This window comes from Leucoraja erinacea, chromosome 2 (assembly GCF_028641065.1).
Source record: "Leucoraja erinacea ecotype New England chromosome 2, Leri_hhj_1, whole genome shotgun sequence".
Taxonomy (NCBI): Eukaryota; Metazoa; Chordata; class Chondrichthyes; order Rajiformes; family Rajidae; genus Leucoraja; species Leucoraja erinaceus.
The window spans coordinates 73,390,889-73,412,832 of NC_073378.1; the positions used below are offsets into that span (position 1 = coordinate 73,390,889).

The window sequence follows — 21,944 nt, forward strand, 5'->3', positions numbered from 1 at the left end:
ACCACCATCTCTACTTCCTGAGGAGACTGAAAAAACTGGGCATGTCTCCAATCACTCTTAAATACTTCTACCGATGTACCATTGAAAACAGACTGTCGGGTTGCATCACGGCTTGGTTTGGGAAAAGCTTTACCCAGGACCACAAGAAATTGCAGACAGTTGTAGCCCAGTCTGTCGCACATATCAGACTTCCAACCATTGACCATCTACATTTCACACTGCCTCAGAAAAGCAACAACGTAATCAAAGACTTGTCCTACCCTGGTCATTCCTTCTTCCTCCTACTCCCATCCAGCAGAAGGCACAGAAGCTTGAAAGAACGCACCACTAGACTCAGGAACAGCTTCATCCCTTCTGTTATCAGGGTTATGGTCCTTCCATAAGCTACGAACGATACTGTCTGATTTACCTCTAATCCCATTGACAACGTTGGACCTTGCCTATGGAACTGATGCACTATGACGCTGAGAACTATTCTGCATTCTGTATCTTCCCCTTTGCTCTATCTATTGTACTTGACTGTAACTTTATTGTATTTCTGTATAGTATATCTGATATGTTTGGATGGCAGTTAGATAGCATTTCACTGTAACTCAGCACCACTGTACCTGACAATAATAAACCTAAACATAAAATGATTTGGTTAAATATACTGTTGAGTCTGTTTCCATTACCCCGAAAGTGTATTCCAGATCACAACAACCCAATACATGAAACAAACGCGATTCCATCACCCATGTCTCTTTTGCCAGTACCATATGTTTCGCACTTTAGTTTCTTGATAAATTTTGATATGACTCTTATACTAAAAGGATTATAAAATCTATTCATTTATCTTGACCAAAGCCACACATTCTGATCCTAAACAGTGCTGAAAAGTTTGATCCACTTACTGGAGCCAACTCCCTGCAATACTTCCGAAAGATGGAAGAGCTTTTGAAGGTTGGCACACCTATCTTAAAGATACCGGAGTCAAGTGATATGGGGAGAAGGCAGGAACGTGGTACTGATTGTGGATGATCAGCCATGATCACAGTGAATGGCGGTGCTGGCTCGTAGGGCCGAATGGCCTACTCCTGCACCTATTGTCTATTTATTTATGGGATGTGAATCCGAACCACGCAGGTTGTTTGGGAATAAACATGTTCTCGCCTCAATGCAAATCTCTGTGGTGGGAAAGTAAAGTTACCTGCCTGGGTTTTGTGTACTTCCTCCTCTGAGCAACAGACACTCTCCCGTGCACCATAAAGACTCATTCACAGCTGCAGCCGCCCTTGGCCCTGACTGCACTTGCGCAGAACGCCCCGCCTCTCTGACCCAATGGCAGAGGGGAAAGCCATCAGTGCGCATGTGCGCCTCCTCAACGTTACAATGATCAGAAACTTTTGAAACCCCCTTATTTGCAATGCATAAAAATGTGTTTGCCAATTGTACACGGCGTTGGCACGTCACCTTTCGTGAAGGTCGAATACTCTATTGTTGCAAACCTGTTGAGTTTGCGAAATCATGATTTGCTCTGATGGTAAATGGTCACCTCCGCTGTAGATCAGGTGACACCCTTGACAACGGGTGTCCAATCGGCTTTCAGTTTGGAGGGCGTGGGTCTGTCGGGAGGGGGCGGGGCTGCCTGGCGGAGGTGGGGCGGAATTGGGTCATCGGGAGTGGGCGTGGCGTGCTGACGTTACGTGCGCAGGATGACGCGTAACTTGGCAGGGGCGGGGCTGACAAGGAGGGAGCGGGGCTGATGCGGGCGGAGCCGAGGCTGGGTCGCTAAGGAACGGATTAACGGATTGGGCGGGGCTGACGGGATGACGCGAGGGTGGGCGGGGCTGACGGTGCCGACACATGGGTGGGCAGGGAAGAGGGCTGACGGAGACGACCGCATGGAGTGGGCGGGGCTGACCGAGCCGACGTGAGAGTGGGCGGGGCTGACGTGAGAGTGGGCGGGGCTGCGTTGACGTGCGTGGGCGGGGCTGCCCGAGCTAACGCGGGAGTGGGCGGCGCGAAGCTGACGCGAGGACAGCGCTCGCGAGGGTTGAACCAGGAAGACGAGAAGTAAGATGGCGACGTCTAGTGTTAATCCGTTCCTTAGCGACTCGGATGAAGAATCGGAGAGAAAGGTGGGGCGACACAAGGATCCTGGCACCCCGGGCCCGGCAGCCTCTGAACACGTTCCTCCTTCACTACTGCTGTCGCCTCAGCCGGAGTCGGGTTACGGTTGTGGAGGCGGCGTGGGGGTGGTGAAGGCGGAGGCGCAGCGCGTCCCCCACGACACCATCGCGGCTCAGCTGCTGCGGGATCAGTACATCCTCACAGCGCTCGAGTTTCACACCGAGCTGCAGGAGGCGGGCAGGGAGCTGCCCCGGCTACGGGATTACTTTTCCAACCCGGGGAACTTCGAGAGGCCAACGTCCACTCCCCCCAAGGACCTGGCGCCCATCCCCGGACAACTCAGTAAGTGACGGCGAGGAGGGAGGAGGTTGTGTTCAGTACCCGGAAATAAATTCCATTGATAGCAGAATAGTGTGAACTGCAGGGAGTTCGAGTATTGACATGGTGAAAGGAGTTGGATAAAGGACTGGGATTGCAGGAGTGACATGGTACCAGGGAAGAGAATGGCCCTTTTCCTCCTCTGGTTGTCCATGCAGGGATCGTGCAGCCGTTGCGAGAAACAGTGGGGAGTACGATAGATGGTAATCTAAGGAAAGGCGTGAGAAATGTGGAAACGTGTAAACTACATTCTTGAAATTGGAGAATTGTAAAATAAAAGTACTGATATTTGATAGAATTTGCATATGAATTGCCAGTTGTGAGACGTTTATTTTGCCCACTCCATTCTTGGTATAGGTCTTCATGAGACAGAGACATGTGCCTTCGTTGATATTTGTATTTGTTATTATTTCGTACGTGATCTGAATGCTCGACAATTGTAATGTGTTTGTCCAATTCCTGTTTGCGACACTCGTGTGATTGTGGAGGGAAAGGACTGGTCGACGTTTTGGGTCAGGACTGCATCAGGACATATGATATCTGCCTTACATTTTTTTTTAATGCTTACTACATTTTCTTCCTCATAGCTATCCGTTATCCATCCTCGATTCCAGTTCTACCAACTTTGGTCACATGGAGAATTATGTGAAAATCGTTTGATCCCTGATAGTTTAACAAAATAAATGGACATGAAATGTATAAAGGGAACCAGTGGAATTGGATAAGATTGGAAGTTACTCAATATTAGAGCTTGTAAGATTGAAGATATGGCACGGTGATTGATTGATTGATTGATTGATTAGTTAACCTGTAGAAATTAGAAACTGGAAATAAACAGGATAATTATCGGGGTGGAAGACTGAAAAGTAGGATGATGCTGGGGCCTCAACAGCTGATTTGAACCAGGGGTATGAGTTTATTGATACAAATTAAGGTGACATCTACGGCTGTGAGGATTACGCAGAAGAATTTCTAGGTAATACAGTCTGAGTGACCCATAGATTTATATATCATGACTTAATGTCTCAGTGTCAACTTATATGATGGCATTCTCATTTGGGCTAGGTGGTTAACGATCAAGTACATCAAGAAAATAGTCTGCTTAATCTGACCAATGCTAGAGGACATACTGAGGCAGTGCTAAATTGTCTGTCTGCTGTGCTATCTTTTAAATTGCATCCTGAAGTGAGGTGCTAGGTGAATATAAGGCCAAGTAGTGTTATTTTTGGAATTCGATCTTTCTTGGTGTTGTCTATCACTTGTGTCTCAGCTAAGTCTACAGAAAACTGGTAACTTATTTCACACGTGTTTGTGGGGAATTATACACCAATAACTAACCATATGTCCATATCACACAAATGATTGCATTTCAGGATAATTAATTTCCTGTGAAGCACTTTGGAACAGTCCTAAGAAAAGAAAAATGCTTTCGAGATAAGTTTGTAATTTGTTCCTTTGTCCTAAGTAAAGGTTTGAATGTAATTTAATCAGTAAATAGAGTCCTTTTGTTGAAAAAGGACAGAAAATTCACCTACTCTATTCATTAGATGAAAACTGAATGTGAACTACAAATTGTGTTCCTGTGAATTATTATTTTGCATTACACTTTTCCAGTGAATTCTGAGTGACCTGGCAGTGGAATGAAACCGAAAACAATGTCTGCATGGTTTAGTTCTATTATAAGCAAGTATACTGAGGTACATTGAAAAGCTTTGCTTTGCATGCTATCTAAACAGATGAAATGTACATAAAACTCAAGTACAACAGATAGTGTGTAGGGGAAGATGAGGTTGAGGCAAATTGAACTGTACTGTAGCTTATGGGAGAACTATTAAGAAAACTGATAACAGAGGAAAAGAAACAGTTCCTGTCTGGTAGAGCGTGCTTTCAAGCTTCTGTACCTTCTGCTTGTCAGTAGGGAGAAGGGATGACCAACTCTGATTATGTTGGCTGCTTTTCCAAGGCAGTGTGAAGTGTAGATGGAGTCACTGGTGGGAAGTAGAGTCTGCGTGATGGATTGGGCTACATCTACAAAGATCTGTAATTTCTTGTTTTCTTGGACAGAGCTGTTCTCAAATCAAGGAACTGCAGATGATGGTTTACACAAAAGGAAACAAAGTGCTGGAGTAACTCAGCAGTCAGGCAGCATCTCTGGAGAACATGGACAGGTGACCTTTGGGGGTCAGGACCCTTCAGTATGTTTTCTAGAGTTTGTAAGAGTTACTGGAGACATACCTATGTTTGATATTGCAACAATTTTGTTTGGAGTGGTAGAATGGTTGTAAAGTGTGACAGGAGAAATCCTTAAATTTTATTGTCAACAGTGAATGAGTTACCAAAAAAGGCCTTGTGTTCCCTTTCAAATCGCCTCTTACTATTGGAACAATACAACCAAACCCTGAACTCTGCATTTAAAAAAAGGAATTGATTGAGAGTAACAGAGAAATTGAATGCATTTTTTTTAAAGCATGTTTTGGGTAGAGATGGTAAATCAGTTCCAAATGTAGAGGGTTGGTGGAGGTTTATAATGTCTTGATTTTAGGAACAAAAGGAGGACTGGTCCAATGATGAATGCCACTACTATGATTGAAGAACAGCATTATTGTTTGTCTAAATACCTAGTGCTCAAGTGTATGTGTGTCTTTTTACAATACTGTACACAATAACGTGACAAAGGGGGTCAAATTCCTTCAAAAAAGTTGACACACATTTTATTGGGTTCATGACTAACATAGTATCAACAAAAAAAAAAGAAAAGATAACATATTAATGGCAGGTTTCCGAAAATGCCATCAGAATACACAAATACATTTTGTGTAACGGTTGTCGCGTGGTGTCCACCTGTGACATGGTTGGCACGATAAGTGCATGTATTTCTTATTCCTTTCTATGTTTATGAATACAACATGAAACAATAAAATTGCAAGCACCATTTCCACTTCATTCACCTGATCATGCAGTATAAGAATACTGCATCTCTCTGAGTGGACACCGCAACGCGCGTTACACATCATACACACAAACGTACGTTGTGGTGGACACTCAAACGTTTGGTGTCCCAGAAAACAAACATTACATTATTAGCGAAAACCAAACATTTTCACCAATGTGATCTAAATGGTACATTACCTTATGGATTTGATCTATATAGATTTTTTTAGTAAGCAAAATATCTCCGTAACGGACGTTGTGGAGCTTCCGGAAGTTGATAAGAAGGAATGAAGTTAGCGATTTGGTCCGCACGAAAGGTAAACAAGAGACAGTGTGTTGCCAAACTGAACATTGGCTCAGTTTCTTAGTTTTTATGTCCAATTTATGTCTGAAATTTTTTTTAATTGATTTAAAAAAAAGTCGGAAAATATATCGTAAACGGTCGTTGCAGTTTTGACACCACAATGTTTTTGATATATTAAATTGGAAAATAAAGAAAAAATAATTAACTCGCCCAAAAATCGCTACTATCATAGGATACCTTGTTGGGTTTTTGAAAAGCATTAGAGGTTTTGATTTAACTTACGGAGGTACCGATCCCGATAACGGTCGTTGTGACAATGGACACCAAGCACAACGACCGTTACCGGATCTTTGCTAGGTGGACTACCAGATATGTTACTGTATTTTTCTCCTGGTATTGTTGAAGATATTTCCCTAGATCATTATCAAAATGTATATTATGATGGGCCATATGAAGTTTATTTATAAATTTAATATTCATGACTAAATATGGCAGAGTTTTTAATGTCATATTTTTGGTGGCCAAATAGTGGTAAAACGATTAAATTTGTCTGTTATGAGAAAAGTTTGTGACTTTCGGTCTTGAAGTTATCTAATTTATATCTGTTATTTGTAAGGTATCACATGCTGGGTAGATTTTTGTTAAGGAAAGTGTAATGGTGTAAAAACCTGAATGATAATCTTGTCCATCAAAATCTCTACAGTATTGTTAAAAGACTCGTATCATAGGTTAAATTAATAGCAGTTGCAAAAGTAGCTTGACCAGTTAGTGAAGCAATATGTTAGAAATATTTGCTGACATACGTGGTTTAAACATAATAGAAAATAGGTGCAGGAGTAGGCACTTCAAGCCATTCAATAAGATCATCCAAAATCAGTAACCCGTTCCTGCTTTTTCCCCCAAATCCCTTGACTCCGTTAGCCCTAAGAACTATATCTCTTGAAAACATCCAGTGAGTTAGTCTCCACTGCCTTCTACAGCATAGAATTCTACAGATTTTCAAAACTGTTAGAAAAGGTTTCTCCTCATCTCAGTCCTAAATGGCCTACGCCTTATTCTTAAACTGTGACCCCTAGTTCTGGACTTCCCCAACATCGGGAACATTTTTCCTGCATCTAGCCTGTCCAACCCCTTAAGAATGTTATATGTTTCTATAAGATCACCTCTAATCCTTCTAAATTCCAGTGAATACAAGCCCAGTCGACCCATTCTTTCGTCATATGTCAGCCCCGCCATCCCGGGAATTAACCTGGTGAACCTACGCTGCACTCCCTCAATAGAAAGAATGTCCTTCCTCAAATTAGGAGATGAAAATTGCACACAATATTCCAGGTGTGGTCTCACCAGGGCCCTGTACATGCCATTTGCTTTCTTCACTGCCTGCTGTATCTGCATTCATACATTCAGTGACTGATGTACAAGGACACCCAGGACCCGTTGCACCTCCCCTTTTCCTAATCTGACACCATTCAGATAATAATCTGCCACCTTGTTCTTGCCACTAAAGTGGATAACCTCACATTTATCCACCTTATAATGAATCTGCCATGCATCTGCTCACTCACCCCACCTATCTGTCACCCTGCAGCCTCATAGCACCCATCTCGCAGCTCACACTGCCACCCAGCTTTGTGTCATTTGCAAATTTTGAGACGTTAATGGAAAATAGTTACTTGAAGTTTAGAATGACCAAATCAAAAGTGAATTGGATATTGAACTTGCGTTCATATTTTCAGTGTGGGTATTGGATTGAATGTTTTACTCTCAAATAATTTTCTTTAAGAAACCTACTGTTTTGAGAACTCGAATATCATGACCACCTAAATATGTGTGAGGCTATATTTGAATGTTCTTTTTAATATAAAGGACTGTCCATTTTTCATGTACCAAAAATGGCATTGCAAATCAACATCTAAAGTCACCTCTAGATTTTGCAGCCAGTTTAAGATTACATTTGCTTTTCATTAGTAAGTGGCAATTTCAATCTGCTACTTGAATTGATTACAATGTTTTATAAGTGATTTAACAAATTGGTCTTTGCCCAACACCTCCGCACAGTTCACATTAACATACATCGAATTCTCCCAATTTTGTTAGTCCTTGCTGTCTCCTCTCCTTCCTCAGCCCCCCTGCTGTCTCCTCCCACCCCCCAGCCTTCTGGCTACTCCTCCGACCTTTCTGTCCCCCCACCCACCCTGCCTCGATGGTCTGAAGAAGGGTTTCGGCCCGAAACGTTGCCTATTTCCTTCGCTCCATAGATGAGCTGCACCCGCTGAGTTTTCAGCTTTTTTGTGTAACCTTCGATTCTCCAGCATCTGCAGTTCCCTCTTAATCACATTAACCAACCTGATTTCCTGGTGGCTCAGCACTTCAACTCCCCCTCCCATTCTGAATCCGACCTTTCTGTCCTGGGCCTTCTCCATGGTCAGAGTGAGTCCCACTGCAAATTGGAGGAGCAGCACTTCATATTTCACTTGGGTAGTTTACACCCCAGCGGTATGAACATTGACCTCCAATTTCAGGTAGTCCTTGCTTTCTCCCTCCTTCCCCTTCCCAGCTCTCCCACAGCCTACTGTCTCCGCCTCTTCTTCTTTCCCCAACCTCCACATCAGATTGTTGCTTTCGCCTTTGAATTTTTGTGTCTTCTTATGATCTGGTTATATTCAGTAGGAAAAGGTGATATATAATTAAAATACTATGCATTATTTATTAATTTCATTGGCTATAAAACGTAGAGTGGTACCGCAAGGGAGTATGGCCCACAATGTCCGTGCTGAATGTGATGCCAAGTTAAACTCTTCTCCTATGCCTGAACATGAATCGTATCATGTCCCTCCATTCCTCACACATCCATATGCCTATCTAAATATCCCTTAAATGCCGCTATTGTATCTGCCTCCACCACCACCACTGGCAATGCATTCCAGGCACTAAACACTCTCTGTGTTTTAAACAAATTGTCCTTGCCCTGCATAGCTCCTTTAAATCGAGCCTCTTATTGTCCTCTAGCCATTGATATTTCCACCCTGGGGAAAAGGCTCTGACAGTCTGTCCTATCCATGCTTCTCATAATTTTATATAATTTTACCAAGTCTCCCTTCAGCCACTGATAATCCAGAGAAAACAATTCAAGTTTGCCCAACATCTCATGAAACCCAATACCCTTTAATGCAGGTACACAAAAATGTTGGAGAAACTCAGCGGGTGCAGCAGCATCTAGAGCGAAGGAGATAGGCAACGTTTCGGGCTGAAACCTTTCTGCATTCTGTCAATTTTTTTTCTGAGGTAACCCGAGCTGCACACAATCCTCCAAATAAAGCCCAAAAAAAGTCTTATGAAGATGCAACATGGCTTCTTGACCTTTATACCCAATGCCCTAACTGCTGAAAACGAGCATAACATGCCATATGACATGATACTGACTTTAAGCATATATGTTACTCGTGCTTTGCAAATTTTCAGCAAAGCCCTGCTACTTTGGTTGTGTAGGCTTTGCCTCTTACTACCTCCTAAAGGAGGCATTTAATTAAGTAACACTCTTGCAGACAGAAATAATGACCATAATCATTGCAGATCTAAAAGAATGTGCAGATCTTTCAATGATAGAACAGCATTTTTCATTGATCTTATTAGTTACTGTCGGGAAAACAGATTGAATTTGGTGCCATCTTATTCTCTATGATTGTGCATATTTTGCCATCAAATTGTCCAGGTACTGCACACACACATACACCTGCGCACATACACATACACACATTTAACCGCAGGACTTCACTATCTTTAGTCAAATTCCACCGTCTTCCATTGTTGCAGTCTTCTGAAATCTGAACACAGCCTTTCCATATGGGGAAATACTGGCCAGCATAACTTCATCTGTGTTGTGCATTAAATATTTTAAATAGGGGATACTTTCTGCGACTGCATCAAAGTCTGAAGAAGGGTTTCGACTTGAAACATTGCCTATTTCCTTCGCTCCATAGATGCTGCCTCACCCGCTGATTTTCTACAGCATTTTTGTCTACCACAGAATGTTCTTTTGATTTTTGCCTGAGGCCTCAGTGATAGTGCTAACTGGTTTGGTTAGTATGTAAAGAGATTGTTTTGTATAGACTGGGTTGAGTTCAACTTCAATTTTGCAGTTAAAAGCAGTAAATCTGATATTTTTGTGTTCGGACTTCAAGAATAGAGTCTATAAATGTGGTTGTTGTAATATAAATGGGTAATAAATTGATTTTAAATGCGAAAATGTCATTTTTTCCTTTAACTAAGCAACTGAACAGGTAGACAAAAATGCAGGAGAAACTCAGCGGGTGAGGCAGCATCTATGGAGCGAAGGAAATAGGCAATGTTTCGGGTCGAATCTGAAGGGGCAGAATTAGTTTAGATTTTGAGCTAATGATCTATCATCGTGTCTAGATTGTGGCCAACCCAAGACAATCAGGGAGGAGCAATCATTAATCCCAAAGTTCGATTCTTTGTATTAAATGAAAAAGCCTTAAATGTTCCATATTTTTTCCTGAGGTTTGGTACTTTCAAAATAACACATAATTATCTTGGGTAATTTTGTGCGATTAATTTTGTATGTGATTAATACTTTTTTCGTTGCAAGTGGTTTGAAAATATATATGTTCAAATTTATTTGTATATGGAATGTTGTAGTCATGACTGAAATCTGGTTAAGGGACGGGCAGGACTGGCAGCTCAATGTTCTGGGTTACAGGAGAGACGGGGGTGAGGGAAAAAAAGAGGTGGTGGGGGAGGGGGTGTTGCATTGTTGGTTAAGGAGGATGTCACTCTGTTGTTCAGATGTGACATTACGGACTTTTTGTCTAGTGAGCCTATATGGGTGGAGCTGAAAGCGATGATCACCTTGTTGGGGGTGTACTGCAAACCCCTGAATAGTCAACGGAAATTAGAAGAACAAATTAGAATAACAAATGATTGCAGCCAGCTGCAGGTCAAATAAGGTTGTTATAGTAGGGGATTTTAACTTTTCCAATATAGACTGGGAAAATCATAGCGTGAAGGGTTTAGATGGGGTGCAATTACTCAAATGATCAGGAGAGTTTTCTTAAGCAGTATTTGGAGGCCCCCACAAGTGAGAGGGCAATGCTGGATCTAGTATTGGGGAAATTGGGAAGGTCAAGTTAATGAAGTGTGTGTGGAGGAGCCTTTTGTGACCAGAGACCACAATTCAATTAGGTTTAAGATAGTTATGGATAGGGACAGAGAAGGTCCACATGTTAAAATGCTCAGCTTGGGCAAGGCCAACTTTGAGGGTATGAGAGAAGGTCTCGCTCAAGTTGACTAGAGCAGGTTATTTGAGGGGAAAGGAACATTGGCCAAGTGGGGTGTTTTTAAAAGTGTACTGAAGAAAGCTCAAGATGTGTATGTCCCCCTTGGAGTGAAGGGCAAACCAGACAAACGTAAGGAAGCTTGGCTGACAAGGGAAATTGAGACTTTAGCCAAAAACAAGAAGGATGCATGGGACAGTTATGGGCAGCTGGGATCAAGGGCATTCCTGGAGGAGTTTTGGGAACTAAGGAGTAAACTAAAAAAATAAATCAGATGGGCAAAAAGGGGCCAGGAGATAGCTCTGGCATGTAGCATTAAGGACAATCCCTAAAGATGTCATCAAAACATAAGGGGGAAAAGGGTAACTAGAGAGAGAGAGAGAGAGGGACCTCTCAGGAATCAAAGCAATCACCTCTGTGTGGAGTCACAAGAGATGGGCAAGATCCTCAATGAGTATTTCTCCTCTGTATTTACTGAGGAGAAAGACAGTAGGATGGAGGAGGTTACACAAAAAAGCTGGAGAAACTCAGCGGGTGCAGCAGCATCTATGGAGCGAAGGAAATAGGCAACGTTTCGGGCCGAAACCCTTCTTCAGACTGATCGGGGGCGGGGGTGGGTGGGGACAAGAAAGGGAAAAGGAGGAGGAGCCCGAAGGCTGGGGAAGGGGAGGAGACAGCAAGGACTAACAAAATTGGGAGAATTCGATGTTCATGCCCCCGGGGTGCAGACTCCCCAAACGGAATATGAGGGGCTGTTCCTCCAATTTCCGGTGCTGCTCGCTGTGGCCATGGAGGAGACCCAGGACAGAGAGGTCGGAGACGGAGGGGGACGGGGAGTTGAAGTGCTGAGCTACCGGGAGGTCAGCTTGGTTATTGCGGACAGAGCGGAGGTGTTCGGCGAAACGATCGCCCAACCTCCGCTTGGTCTCACCGATATAGATCTGCTGACATCTAGAGCAGCGGACGCAATAGATGAGGTTGGAAGAGATGCAGGTAAACCTCTGTCGTACCTGGAACTAATTGCTTGGGTCCTTGAACGGAGTCGAGGGGGGAGGTAAAGGGAAAAGTGTTGCAAATGCGGTTGCAAGGGAAAGTGCCCGGGGAAGGACCGAGAAAAGGGAAGAATTGACAAGGGAGTTAGGAGATAGCTCTTGCAGGAAGGCAGATATGGGGGGAAGGACAGATCCCTAGTGGTGGGGTCACGTTGGAGGTTATCAAAACTGATGGAGGGGGACGGCTGGTGGGGTGAAAGGTGAGGACTAGGGGGACTCGGCCCTTGTTGCGAGTGCGGGGATGGGGAGAGAGAGCAGTGTTGCGGGGTATGGAAGAGACCCTGGTGCGAGTCTCATTTATGGTGGAGGAGGGGAACCCCAGTTCCCTGAATAATGAGGACATTTCAGATGTCCTGGTGTGGAACGCCTCATCCGTGGAGCAGATGCGGCGTAGACGGAGGAATTGGGAGTAGGGGATGGAGTCCTTACAGGAAGCAGGGTGGGAAGAAGTGTGATGGAGGAAATTGGAGCAGTCACTGGAGGTGTCTTGAGAGCAGTCCGGGTTACTGTCGAAGAAATACTGAAGGTACTGTCGTGTTTGAAGGCAGACAAAGCTCCAGGGCCTGATCCGATATATCCGAGGACATTGTTGGAAACTAGAGAGGAAATTGTGGGAGCCTCAGTTGAAATTTACGAGTTGTCCGAAGGGCTGCTGGGAATATGCTGGGAACTATAGGCCAGTGAGCTTAACATCTGTAGTTGGTAAGTTACTGGAGAGGGGTAGGATATACAGGCATTTGGATGGGCAAGGGCTGATTAGGAACAGGCAGCATGGTTTTGTCCATGGGAGGTCGTGTCTCAGAAATCTGATTGATTTTTTTGAGACTTTGAAGAGTTTCACGTGTTGCAGAAACACTCGGTTTAATATTTAAATGATACAGCTCAACAATTAGTACAAAAGGGCAAGGTGTGTGTTAACATGTTGACTGTGAAGTGAAGACTAGCTCCGTCGTCCGCTGCACCCCACCACCTGTTCACCCAGGTCGGTGTTGATTGGTCGGTCCACATCACGTCGGGTCCACGCGCGTTTTCGAGCTCGACGAACTACGGTTCGAGACAAAAGTGGCTCGGTCCGCCACATGACTTCCCTTTTCCCCCCCCCCCCCCCCCCCCCCCCCCCCCCCCAAACCGGAGTATTGGAGGCAGTTAGGCTGTCGACTGAGGCAGCCTGATCTTTTGTATGTGCCTCCTGTGTTCGGGGTTGCAGCTGATTGAGGCGGGGTTTGGCCGTGATGCTGGACGCCCTCTGCGGCGGGGTTGTGCTACCTGCACTGGTTAGTCAAAGTCCAATTGTGCCGGATTAAGATGGTCCACGGAGACAGTCTCGTGTATGCCGCTCATGACGATGATGAAAGCTGGGGCGTCGTTTTACAGTACTCTGAAGGGTCTCTCGCAAGGTGTATGGTGGGAATCTCTGCGAAGGAAGACTTACTGGCAGGCCTGGAGATCGGGTGGGACGTGAGACCGTGTCGGGACGTTGAGACTGGAGAAAGCGCCCCCACCTCATGGAGGCGCGTCAGCATGATCGTAGGCGGTTCTTGATGTCCACACGCCGCCGGGATGAAGTTCCCTGGGACCGTAAGCTGGGCGCCGTACACCAGCTCGGCCGAGGAAGTTGCCAGATCCGGCGGGGCAGTGCGTATACCCAGCGTGATCCATGGCAATTTATCCATCCATTCTGGGCCCGCGAGCCGTGCCTTGAGGGATGTCTTTATGTGCCGGTGAAAACACTCCACCGCTAGGCCGTTTTCTTGCGGGTGTTAGGCCGTTGTGTGATGCAGCTTAGTGCCAAGCAGCCTGGCCATTGCTGACCACACCATGGAGGTTAACTGCGCACCTCTGTCGGAGGAGTTGTCCACCGGCACACCAAAAGGGCGATCCAGTGGGCAGTGAGGGCACGTGCACAGTCGCAGTGCAGGTATCCGAGAGCGGAACAACTTCCGGCCATCTCGTGAATCTGTCCACGATGGTGATGAGGTGGGTGACACTTCTGGATGGAGGCAGCGGTCCAACGATGTCAACGTGGATGTGGTCGAAACGCCAGTGTGTCAGGACTAAGGTCTGCAGCGGCACCTTGACGTGTTTCTGAATTTTGGAGGTTTGACAGGGGATGCACGCTCTGGCCCAGTTGCCAACCTGTTTGTGCAACCCATGCCACATGAACTTGGCTGCCACCAGTGCTTTTGTTGTCCGGATGGAAGGGTGAGGTAGGCCATGAACCATGTCGAAAATCCGGTGGTGCTAGGCAGCGGGGATGATGGGTCTTGGCTGCCCTGTAGCACATCGCAGCGGGCCTGAATCACACATCCTCCAACAGCAGGCCTGAGATAGCTGTGCAGTAGGCGAGCATCTCTTCATCCTCTCGCTGGGCGGCCGGCAGGGCCGTGTAGTTGACACCTGGGGCCAGAGCGTGGATGGCATTGATGGCGGTGCGGGAACAACGCATCTGCGACCTAGTTGCTCTTGGCTGCAATGTGCTGGACGCAAGTCGTGTATTCTGAGATGTAGGCCAGGTGGCGCTGCTGTCGGGCTGATCGATCAGACACTTTGGCAAAGACAAACGTTAGTGGCTTGTGGTCGGTGAAAGCTGTGAAATCCCTGCTCTCGAGGAAGTAGCAGAGAGAGAGAGAGAGAATGAGAGAGAGAGAGAGAGAGACTGTATTTGTGCTCTGGGGGAGTCTCTGATGAGGCGCGGGGCTGCCAGCTGCCATTGATCAGTTCCAGCCCTCCGCCCACAGCTGTGCTAGATGCGTCCACTGTGAGAGCTATTGGTGCTTTGGCCCATGGATGTACCAGCATCATTGCCTTTACCAGCGCCTTGACCATGCCGACAAACTCTTGGAGTCCCGTCACAATACAGGGTTTGGCAAACTTGCGAATGACCTCGACCTTGATCGTAGCGAGACCGCTCTGTGTTGGGTGTTGTGGTGGCGGAGGAATTTGATGGAAGCAAGGCCAAACTGACACTTGTCCAGGTTGATGGCCAGGCCATGCTTGTTGAGCCTCTGGCAGAGCTGCCGGAGGTGTGCACAGTGTTCCTGGGGAGAGCAGCTGGCAACAAAGATGTCATCGAGGTAGATGAACATGACGTCCAGCCCACGGCCCACAGTGTCCATGAGCCGTTGGAAAGGTTGGGCGGCATTCTTGAGGCCGCATGGGATGCGCAGGAAAGGGGTGATGAGGGCAGTCTTGGGGATGTCATCTGGGCGAACCGGAATCTGATGGTAGCTGCGTATCAGGTCTATCTTGGAAAATACCTTGTTACTGTCCAAGTTTGCCGTGAGGTCCTGGATGTGAGGGACGGTACTGGTCAGCTTTGGCCAGTTGGAGCTTGTCGGGGGGCAGCCTGCATGCGCGTGCCTGGAGTGGCGGTCCGGTGGTGGGTATACGGTGCTTCACCCCATGCTTAGGGCTGGCCGTTGTCAACTGGGAGTTATGATGTCAGGGAAATCAGCCAAGATCCTGGTGTACTCGTTGTCGTCTTGGTCCCTTCGTACTTGTTGTCGGCTGGTGGCTGGCAAAGGTAATCTATGAGGCGCCCGGCGGCTTCCTGGTCCAGCGCACTGACCACGTAGTAGCATTTGGTGGCATCAGCAGTTATCTGGCAGGTGTGTAATTGGGCTTTGGCTTGTTCAAACCACACTTGGGGCTGTGATGTCCAGGTCGGCAGTTTGAGTGAAACTCCGTTCTGCTGATCTGGGTTGTTTTGGATCATCGGGGTCACCACTGAAGAGGTTCACGTGTTGTATAAACACTCAGTTTAATATTTAAACAATACAACTCAACACACACCTTGGCCTTTTGTACTAATTGTTAATGTGTTGACTGTGAAGTGAAGACTAGTTCCATCATCCGCTGCACCCTGCCAGCTGCTCACCCGGGTCGGCGTGGATTGTTCGGCCCAGATCACGTTAGGTCCAGACGAGTGCTCGAGCTCGACAAACGACGGTTCGAGACCAAAGAGGCTCGGCCCACCACAACGTGACCAAAAAGGTTGATGAGGGCCGAGCTGTAGATGTTGTGTACATGGACTTCAGTAAGGCTTTTGACAAGGTTCCGCATGGTAAGCTGCTCTGGAAGGTTAGATCGCATGGGATCCAAGGAGAGTTAGCCGAATGGATAGCAAATTGGCTCCATGGAAGGAAGTAAAGGTGGAAGGTTGCTTCTCAGACTGGAGGCCTGTGACTAGTGGTGTGCCTCAGGGTTTGGTGCTGGGCCCGTTACTGTTTGTCATCTACATCAATGATTTGGATGAGAACATACAGGGTAAAAGTTAGTGGTTTTGCAGCTAGTGAAGATGGTTGTGAATGATTGCAGCAGGATCTGGATCGATTGGCCAGGTGGGCAGAGGAATGGTTGATGGAATTTAATACAGAGAAGTGTGAGGTGTTGCATTTTGGGACACCAAACAAGGGCTGGACTTACACAGTACATGGTAGGCCTCTGGGTAGTGTTGTAGAGCAGAGGGATCTAGAAGTACAGGTGCATGGTTCCTTGACGGTTGAGTCGCAGGTAGATAAGGTGGTCAAAAAGGCTTTTGGCATTTTGGCCTTCATCAGTCAGAGTATTGAGTATTAGACGTTGGGAGGTCATGTTGCAGTTGTATAAGATGTTGGTGAGACCGCATTTAGAATATTGTGTTCAGTTCTAGGCACCATGTTATAGGAAAGATATTGTCACGCTTGAAAGGGTTCAGAAAAGATTTACGAGGATGTTGCCAGGACTAGAGGGTGTGAGCTATCGGGAGAGGTTGAGTAGGCTGGGTCTGTATTCCTTGAAGCGCAGGAGGATGAGGGGTGATCTTATAGAGGTGTACAAAATCATGAGAGGAATAGATCGGGTAGATACACAGAGTCTCTTGGCCAGAGTAGGGGAATCGAGGACCAATGGACATAGGTTCAAGGTGAAGGGGAAAAGATTTAATAGGAATCTGAGGGGTAACATTTTCACACAAAGGGTGGTGGGGATATGGAACAAGCTGCCAGAGGAGGTAGTTGAGGCTGGGCTATCCCATCACTTAAACAGTTGGACAGGTACATGGATAGGACAGGTTTGGAGGGACATGGACCATCCACAGGCAAGTGGGACTAGTGTAGCTGGGACATTGTTGGTTGAGTTGCACCGAATGGCCTGTTTCCACACTATCACACTATGACTATGGACAGATTAAAATTTACAACAAATGAATCACTTAGAGAAAACATTTTTCAGCAATTTCAAAGGATATTACCGCCGTAGAAAATCAGTTGTATAGGTGAAATCACAATTGCAAATGAATGGCTTTCATCCTTTTGATAATATCAAAAGTATCGAAAAATCTTGCACGAGTAGAATAACTTTGGCCTTGCTTAATTAGGTTCCTTTGGCAAAGTACAATGCTTTAATTTGAAAGGCATGGTTTCTATGGAGTGATTCCATTATATTTCATCTTGCTTTTTGTATTGTTGAGCATATTTTACTTGTATATGGTGATGTTGTTGCTTTGGCAACAAGTAGGTTGCTTGGAAACTAACAGAAGATAATCAGCATTTGGATTCAGCAAGAGTGCCTCAATTTGACAGATGTCATACCTGAATCTGGGAACAATCATGCTTGTACAAAAATAAAATCTTTCCACTTTTTGCACATTGAGTGCATAAGGATTGATAAATTTGACAAATTGCATAACCCCCTATGATTCTCTGCAAATTAGCATTTATATATTCTACTAGACCAAGTGCAGACCCGTTGGGTCTGTTCCCCCAACGTGCGGTTGTAGGGGGGGGGGGGGGAGGCGGCATGCAGCGTCACACACACTAACTATTCCCCCCCCCCCCCCCCCCCCCCCCCCGCACTCGCGCTAATTACCCCCCTTGATATTATATTAATATTATTAATTTGCTCCTTTTACCCCATAACCACCCTATCTACTGACGCATAGCCCCCAACTTGCAGTCACATCTAGAGAGGGAGGGGGAGGGGGGGGCGGGGTTAGAGAGAGGGCAGAGAGAGAAGGGGCAGAGAGGCAGAGACACAGAGAGGGGTAAGAGGGATGGGGGTGGAGAGGAGAAAAAGAGGGAGGGTGGGTGAGGGGGGAAAGGTGGGGGGGGGGAGAGAGAGGGGGTGAGGTGGGGAGCAGGGAGGTGGAGGGAAGAGGTTAGGGGGTGTGGAGTGGAGAGGGGGTTTAGGGGAGGGGGGGGGGGGTGGAGAGGGGGGGGGGGGGGGGAGGGAGAGAGGGAGGAGGAGAGGTGGGGGGGAGGGAGGGTGGAGAGGGAGGGGGAGGAGGGGGGGGGGGGGGTGGGGGGGGGGGGGGGGGGGGGGGGGGGGGGGGGGGTGGGGGGAGGGAGGAAGAGGGGGGGAGGGAGGGGGAGAGAGAGAGGGGGGGGGTGAGGGAGAGAGAGAGGAGGAGAGAGAAAGGGAGAGAGACAGGGGGGAGAGAAAGAGAGCGATAGGGAGAGAGGAGGAGAGAGAGAGAGAGGGTGCCTTTTTACTTCAACCCAAACAAACCATTTGCAGGCAGTGCTTTTTTCCTCAAACTAACCATATTTTCATTTTCAAACCACATTATGGGTACTCACAGCTGTGGAGACATTTGTTCGGTGTTATTCAGAGCTCTGATTGAGGCACACCACTTGCAGAGACTGATTGAGGCACACCACTTCCTGCTTTTATAGTCCCTCCCCCTCCCTCCAGCAGGGGCAGCAGAGAGAATGGGGAATTTTGTAAAAACATTAATATCTAATTTTGCAACGACGGGAAAGATCCTCGGTACACATGCGACGGAGGGGGGCTCTGACGAGGTGGCCAAAAAATGACGGCCGTAGGTGGCTGCGTTCTCTCGGAAATCGCAGCACAGAAGGCCAAAAGCGGTCAAGAACAGAGATTTAGTAACATAGATGAAGGACAATAAAATTGTGTCGTGGCATTGTGTAATGAATTTCAAATTTTCTGCACCCTGCTGTGTCCCCACAGGACACTGGCACCAAGATTGCTGTCCACAAACAGAGAAAATCAGAGTAGCTGTCATACCTGGCTAGTCTTGTGCAATGTCATTGACATGAGTGGAGGTGTTGTAATTGTATGGAGCAGAGCGAGTGAATGTATCCTTCTGGAATGGAAACGCATAGGAAACAACAGAGAGCTGGTATTGTGAGAAGCACATTAAATGCTATTGATTTGGTGTGGCATTTTTATATATATTTGTAATACCTAATCATACTTCAGAAATGGCACCCAGCACAACAAGCTTTAGTGGTGAGTGTTAGTTTTCCTAAGCTGCATTGCCAATACTTTGTAATTGACTGTAGATGCAAAAATAAAATCTCTGAACAAGAATTAGTTTTTCTTCCCCTACCCCAAGGTTGGGAGGGATTGGACCAGTGGAATAGGATGGGTTCAAGGTATGTGGAAATTAATTCAGTGGGACATGAACAAGCAAAAAAAAATGGGTCTGCCAGGGCAGGTTTGTTTGTGCATTTTGGGGAGGAGATAAAATCGGGCCGTGCGGAGCTAGGGAACAATGCTTGAGGCTTTGGAGAGCAGGGAGCCGGAAGTAATGAAATCAGAAATGGTGTGTGATAATAAGGCCTGGTGCTCGTCTGTGGGATCATGGTCCAAGGATAAGTAGGAGGAGATGTTTGAGAGTTGTCGTCTGGCCTCAGCCCTTGTCTGAAGAAGGGTCTCGATCCAAAATGTCACCCGTTCTTATGTCTCTCCACAGATGCTGCCTGTCCCACTGAGTTACTCCAGCATTTTCTGTCTACCTGTAGAATTTTGTTGCCGGATAATGGATCAGGTTTATCACAGCTAAATATAAATTAGAGCTGTTGTTGCAACAAGTGTCCTGCACCCAGTCTCCAGAGACCTCATTCTATGGGTTTTTTCCCCTTGCTCCTGCTGAGATACATTACAATTGTATTTCAATTGGTGCCAGTGACAAATCAGCAAATATTCCCCATAGACTGATATTCGGCCAATTGTCGTTGGTCTGGATTCTGCATGTTGACCAGACCATTTATCGAAGATAAATAAGTTAACAGTCCAGTGATTCCGTTCTCTCCAATACTAATATTAGCTTTACAATTAATTGACTTAATTAATTGATTTGAAACTCCGCGGTTACACAAGTGGGATTTGAATCGTCCCTAATTAATATGTCCATTAATTTAACCACTCAGCAAGTCTTTCTGACAGTTTACTCAGGATTGGTTTTTGCCTAGTCCTAGAGTTGACTTTACATGGTGTAATTCCTGCTTCTCTTGAATATTACCAAACATTTTTTCATTGAAGACTATTTTCCCTGCAATATGCATGGAGGGGAAATACAATAAAGCAATTTGTCTTAGGAAGGTTAAATGTTCCCTCATGTTGAGATGCTTTAAAATAAGAAATGTCCAAGAAAACAAGGTGAGGGCTGCTTCGTCAGTAACTGAATAAGTGAGCATTAAAAGGGTTGGAGGGGTTTTGTGAAACAAGCCATCAGTTTTGTTGATGGTACAGTGATGGAAGACCATAAATTCCTGTCTTTCACATTTACTGAGTCACAACATTGAATATGGATAGCTTGTTCGAGTACCAAATGAGAATGCAGAAATGGAGGTGAGAGATGGTTTGGATTGGTGGTGATGATATTATTTACAATACTCTTCTCAAATTTTATGATTGTGTGTATTTAAAACCTGAGGCCATGGTTAGATGCATTGCAGAATCACCAATGAGATGTTGGAGCACAATATGTTGTTTAAGGGGAGAAGTAGTAAAGAGTTGCCATGTAATTCTTTAAGCTCAGGTGTTTGAGGAGTGATCCAACTGGAGTAAAGGGATTCTTCAGATGGATTGGAATAATGTTCTTCTGGTGGAATCTCATTTGACTCTTGCCATCGGGAAGAAGATAACTAACGTCCAGGTTCAGGAACAGCTTCTTCCTGACTGCTATTAAACATTTCAACCTCCAAATAAGCTCCGATCTACGTAGATTTGGGGGGCATTCGTTTTGTCTTGTGTACATCTTGACTCCTGAAATCCAGAATTGAAGAATAAAACCCTAGAACGTTTACAGTTGGCAGTGAAATCAGAATATTAATACATTTTAAATAGTGGCAACTATTAGTACCCTTCGTAAATGACTATCCCCAGAAAAAGCAACAGCTAGTTAGTTGTCAACTGATATAATGAAAATCAAAATGAATCTGGTTTTAAAATCTCACTCCTCTCTCTTTAATAGATCGAGCTGGCAGCATAAGCACTCTAGATTCTTTGGATTTTGCTCGGTATTCTGATGATGGAAACAGGGAGACTGATGAGCGTTTGGCAGGTAAGCGCCATTTTGCTGGTCTTGGCATAAACTTGTGGAATGGCTTGGATCACTTCAGAATTATAGCTGGACAAATCTCTTAAAGTTATGATTAAATTGTATCCAACAATGGGGGAATAAAAGTAAACTACAGTTTTAGTAGTTTTACTAGAAAACTACTAGTTTTCATATTGCAAACCAGCATTGGAAATTGGTATTGAAATCAACTGCATTTGTATTTTGCACATGCAGAGGTAGTTGTAAAAGACTGCTTTCTAGTATTGAAGAGAAAACTGATATTGCTCTGCTCCATGAAATGAATTAAATTTAGTGAACTATCTCATTTTTATAATTTACTAAGTTGTATAATTTGCATGTTTAGGTACCAGGGGTTTGTCATGAAGTTAAGATGCTGCTCTGTTCCTCTCTGTCAAGTGCCATGGTGTTTAATGCTAATACAATTTGAGATCAGTTAGCATCATATGATTTTTCAAAATTCCCTAGCATCTTTATTCACAAAATTTTATAAATGAGTGTTTTTAGCATTGAGATATTGTTTTCTACCTTGAGAATGTGTCCTTCTGTACAACAGAATTTACAGT

At 45.5% G+C, this 21,944-nt stretch overlaps 2 protein-coding genes across 4 annotated transcripts in view; one reads left to right on the plus strand and one right to left on the minus strand.

The window, feature by feature from the left end:
• pign (phosphatidylinositol glycan anchor biosynthesis, class N) overlaps nt 1–1,333 on the minus strand; it is a 153,176-nt gene extending 151,843 nt beyond the window's left edge. The window contains exon 1 of the mRNA XM_055649699.1: nt 1,194–1,333. The gene's annotated coding sequence lies outside the window, so the exon portion shown is untranslated. The remainder of the gene's footprint in view (nt 1–1,193) is intronic.
• A 698-nt stretch (nt 1,334–2,031) lies between these two features.
• relch (RAB11 binding and LisH domain, coiled-coil and HEAT repeat containing) overlaps nt 2,032–21,944 on the plus strand; it is a 138,004-nt gene continuing 118,091 nt past the window's right edge. For 2 of the 3 annotated variants that reach the window (XM_055658434.1, XM_055658443.1), the window contains exons 1-2: nt 2,033–2,454; nt 21,274–21,363. In XM_055658434.1, the coding sequence (XP_055514409.1) occupies nt 2,061–2,454; nt 21,274–21,363 (484 nt within the window). In that variant the 5' untranslated portion in view covers nt 2,033–2,060. Of the gene's footprint in view, nt 2,455–21,273; nt 21,364–21,944 lie in introns of all 3 variants that reach the window. The other variant, XM_055658459.1, reaches the window with a different exon arrangement.